Genomic DNA, 4,952 nt, shown 5'->3' with positions numbered 1-4,952 from the left:
TTTTTTGACGCGGCCTGAGCGCAACATTGTTCCAGTCCACTTTGCAATAGGTTTTTTATCTTGAATGTGGTGCACCAGGTTCGCCTGTGTGCGTAGGGTTTTCCTACTTCCATGGGAATCCTATTCATTCCGCCACCGACCCGGACACCCTCCCGGCGTTAGAATCCTATACAACCTAGCGGGTGCATTTGGCTGAAAGGACGGCCAACAAGTTTTTTTCATTAACACGTTCAGTAAATGGGCATGGGCTGGACCAGAAAAAAGTTACCGCATCGTTTCTTTTTTTCTTTTTTTTTTAAGGTTGTCTAAGGGGCCTTCTTTGAGAAAAATTGGTTCATAGGAAATATTGTTAGGCATCGCGTCGCAAATATCCGATCGGACTCATTACTTCTCGGAGATAAGATTGGAAGTCCTGGAAAGTTTCCGGAAAAATTTCAACCCTACTTGCAGAGGAAGTCGGTGACAAAGAGTCCATCGCCGACGGCCCGGTCGAGAAGCAGCATATCAGCATTCGGGAGATCGCCGCGCAGTGCACCGTCTTCTTCCTGGCTGGCTACGAGACCACGTCGTCCACCCTGACGTTCACCCTGTACCTGCTGGCCAAGCACCCGGAGGTGCAGGACAAGGTGGTCGAGGAGATGAGGGAGGCGCTCGACAAGCACGGCGGCGAGATTGAGTACGACACCCTGCTCAACCTGCCGTACACCGACATGGTGCTGAACGGTAAGCACAACTTGGCATTGTCATTATATTCTTTCATGGCGTTCCCAGGGGTTTTCATTTTCCAGAAAAACGTATCGCTTGGGGAATTATTACTTAAGAATTTTTGGTAGAAAGATCTGAATTTTCTCCTTATTAGTTTTAATTTTTCCCATTTTTCTGGGAATATTTCACTTTTTTCCCTTTTTCTTCTGGACCAGTTTCACATGGAAAATTTCAGATCAATAATATTTAAAATCCCTTCCCTACACGGTGTCCTCTGTTTTGCAGAGACGATGCGGCTGTACCCCTCCGTGCCCTTCCTCAACCGCGAGGCGATGCGGGAGCGCAAGCTGCCCCTCACCGACCTCGTCCTCGACAAGGGCACCCGCATCATGATCCCCATACGCGCGCTGCACATGGACCCCAAGTAAGAAAAAGTGTCGGGTAACCCAAGGGGTGACTTCACTCACAAAGAAAAGATAATCAGCGGACACCTTCCATAAAGAATCAGAAAAAGCAAAACCTCAGAAAAGATTTTAAAAAATCAAGACATGAACAGAAAAATTAGTGTTCGCTCGAATTAACATGTTCCTAGCGGCTCAGCTTTTTTCTTTTTTTTTTTGTGCCTGTGCTTTAACATGGGAGCGTGACCATATAGTGGCCACGCCGCAAGGAACGTGTGAATGGTGAAGTACCCCTCGGGGTGGCCCCCTCGACCCCAATCGTTTGTCGCCGACGTCATATGACCCGACCCTACTCACACCCTTCGCGTCCTGCTAATGCGCAGGTACTGGGACGACCCCGAGGAGTTCAAACCCGAGCGCTTCACGAAGGACAAGATGGAGGCCAGGCATCCCATGGTGTACCTGCCGTTCGGCGACGGCCCGCGCATCTGCATAGGTAAGGTCAGCCCGGTGACCCGCCTCCCTCACTCTAAACGCAGTGATCGCGTAGCTTGCCAAAAATTTTCGCACTACCTTCTTGATTGCCAAATTTTACCAAATTTTGACAGTTATTTTGCCAAAACTTTGATATCATGGCCAACTTTTGACCACTTCAAAGGCTAAGTTTTAACAACAAAAAAAAGAAACAATGTGGCAGTCTCCAATAGACCACCAGAATTTGGCAATGAAAAAGGGAGTGCCAACATTTTTGGAGTGTTGTGGTCCATGAATTCAGTTAGTTGCGGAAGTGTTCACATGATCGTGTGGCTGTGTCGGCAGGCATGCGCATGGGGCTGATCCAGATGAAGATGACCCTGATGACGATCCTGACCCGGGCGGAGGTCCGGCTGCCGGCCGACGCGCCCAGCACCATCAAGCTGTCCCCGCTCACCGTCGGGCCCACGCCCATCGACCCCCTCAAGCTCGTTTTCACCGAGCGGGCCTAAAGAGGCAGGGGGAGGTGGATTAACTGTGCCACTCGTCTTCTTTATCTTTCCGTATCGCCGAACACTCGTGTGGGCGGATGGATCCGTTGTGACGTTGGCCTCTCTGGCAGGCATAAGGCGCCACCCAGGTGTGGCACTTATTGTGGTGCAACTTGTGCAACTTGTGCAACCAGCTTCTCTAAACTTAGCACCAAAACGAACACTTGAGCCCCTGGGCACCGCGACCAAATGACAATATGGCGGAAGTGACGTACCGGTGGCACTGACAAACTGTGTGGAAGTGACACACCTGGTAAAAGTGACAGACTGGATGAAAAACGCACCACAACATGTGAGAAGCAGCAGATTTATTTCTCTCGATGTCTCATTTCCTTTCCATCCACGACAGATTCCCTTACGCACCCAGAAAATCGTTTCCTTGAAAATGGGGAATTTCCTTGAAATTAGCCTTGAATCAACGAAATTGACCTAAAGTAAACATAAAGAAAAATGTTCCTTTCTTCACGGAAAATTTTTCCTTAATTTGAAGAAAAGTCTTTAACTTACAGAATTTTTGTCGTTAAACCAAAGAAATTTCTTTGGAACAAGAGAAAATTTCCTTATTCCATCATAATACGCCGCGGCGCTTGTCGCTTTCCCAGTCGATTCTGGACAAATAAATGTTTTTGATACTGAAAAGTAGTATTCTCACTGTTCATTTTCCCTTTCCCCCTCTCCTCTACCAACGTTACCCTTCGGTGTGGAGATTGATGGTGCAGTTTTAACTTATGCCTGGCCAATAGAGTGAATCGTAGGAAAAGGATTTTTTTGGAAATTGAAAACGTAACAGTGCATAAGGTAAAAGCTGCCCTGGCGAATGACAATTCCAACGCATTCTTATTTTTTGAGATCTGATAATAATTTTCGATCCCGCAGGGCGTTTAAAGTTTTGCATGGTTCTCTTATGGAGAATGGCTCAAAAAGTGAAATTTCTGATTTTTGCCTTTCCAGCAAACATTTTTCGAAAACGAATCTCGGAAATGCAATCTACGCAAAAAAAAATGCGTCTAGTGATGTGCTACACTTGTCTCATGAGGCGAGGCCGGTAATTCTGTCCTCACCTCAGCTGAGGCACGGGCCTCAAAGAATTTGAAGACTGTGATTGGCTATTCAAGCTTGGCAAGCCAATCAGAGCCCTCCAAATCTGTGAGGCCTGTTCCTCAGCTGAGGTGAGGACAGAATTATGGGCCTCGCCTCACAAGACTAAATTCGGCATAAGAGATTTAAGATTTATAAAATCTGCACATCACGTCAGATAATTACTATGTAATGAGCACATTCAATATTTGCACACATTGATGTCCAATTTGTTTCTTCAGTCAACAGCAAATTTAGAAGAGACTCACCTTCCTACAAGTGGGGCACTTCCTCCCTAGATTGGAATTTTCCACACATTCTTTACATATGGTGTAGCCACACGGTAAGTTCTTGGGACGATGCGTTTCCAGATCAAAATCCGCAAAACAAATGTCACACTGAAGATCAATCTAAATTAGACAAGAAAAGAAAAGGGTAACACTAACAGTTGTTTGGTTGACAAAACATGATATTGGATTCAACAGAGAGAGTTCACAACACCAACAGAAAGTTATATTATAGACTCATATTGATAAAGTATGGCATTGTAATAACGTTTAAAAGAGTACAAAATCTTAAAGTTGTGAATCTACAGTACTGATATAATTTGATCAATCAATAATTATAGATTACCTTCACAACAATGCTAACGGACGACCCAGAGATTTGCTCTTCTGCAGGTAGATATGTTGCGTACAGCGACAACAAAGCGCTGACCGACAGTCCAGGAACAAGCGACAACAGCACTCCGGTTAGTCAGAGAGAGTGGTGCGAGTGCTACGCAGGGGAACGGGAACACAATTTGAAGTTAGGCAAGTATTCTGGGTGAGGTTATGTTGTGAGCGGATCCAAACAAACACACCGGCTGCTCTGCTCGTGTTGTCGTTCATGTCCTCTCCGGATGCAGTGTGGTGTGCGAGACAAGGCGGTGAGGCGGCGGCGCGCGCGGGGACGAACCGACCGCGTCGTCGACCCGCGGGCTGGAGGCTGGGGTTGGAGCTGAGCGACGTTTTGTGAGCTCGTCTCGTCGCCTCACTCCTCACAGTGAGCGGCTGGGCCGAGGCCGCATGAGAGATGAGAGGCATGCGGGGCTGGCGCTTCGCAGTGGCGGCTTTTAAAGCGATGTGGGCCTCTGCGCTGCAAAGAACACGCTCCACTATGTAGGGAGGCGACCCGCATCGCCACTCAAGGACGTTCCCTTCGCCGCCGCGAGCTGGAGCGAGCGCTGGAGCCCGGCGCGAGCGCGAGGTCCGGACTTGGCACCGGCAGCCGCCCCGCCGGAGCCCCTGCTGGGTAGGCGCGCCCGCCGCGCTCGCCGCCAGGGCCGGTGGCCTACCCCGCCGCTGTTAGGCGCTCGCTGCTCCTCCCCCGACTAGCTGCAGAGCGCACGTCTGTCGCTCTATCTCCCTCCCCCCTCCCACTCTCGCTCTATAGATGACTTTGCCGACGAATGGCTCAGCTGCTGCTTTCCCACGGGTGGCTGTGTTGCAGCGACAACAAGACCCGCCCCGCCCAGGTGGTCTTGTACTTGCGGGCGGCACAATAAGCGACCACCAGAACACAGAGCACGGCTGTTTGTCGGAGTAGAGTGCCGGGCAGGCGAACACAGTTTAGAGTTCCACAGAAGTGCTCTGGGTGAGGTCATGTCGTGAGGGAATAAGAACACTGCGTCACCGTCACTGTTTTAGTTCTTCTTCGGCGAGGCGGCGGCGCGCGGGGTTTGCACTGACGTGTGTGTGTGGGG

The 4,952-nt window shown here is 49.5% G+C and overlaps 1 protein-coding gene across 1 annotated transcript in view; it reads left to right on the top strand.

Moving 5' to 3' along the window:
• Positions 1-2,770, top strand: part of LOC113213287 (probable cytochrome P450 6a13) — a gene marked incomplete at its 5' end in the record, with an annotated part of 14,579 nt that extends 11,809 nt beyond the window's left edge. Inside the window, 4 exon segments of the mRNA XM_052265249.1 lie at positions 451-723; positions 991-1,129; positions 1,490-1,602; positions 1,926-2,770. Coding sequence (XP_052121209.1) covers positions 451-723; positions 991-1,129; positions 1,490-1,602; positions 1,926-2,092 — 692 coding nt within the window.
• Positions 2,771-4,952: the final 2,182 nt, after the last annotated feature.

The sequence above is a fragment of the Frankliniella occidentalis genome, unplaced genomic scaffold (genome assembly GCF_000697945.3).
Source record: "Frankliniella occidentalis isolate FOCC.00 unplaced genomic scaffold, Focc_3.1 Scaffold25, whole genome shotgun sequence".
Taxonomy (NCBI): domain Eukaryota; kingdom Metazoa; phylum Arthropoda; class Insecta; order Thysanoptera; family Thripidae; genus Frankliniella; species Frankliniella occidentalis.
The sequence above is the reverse complement of the archived record's forward strand: the minus strand, read 5'-3'. Positions and strand labels throughout refer to the sequence as shown.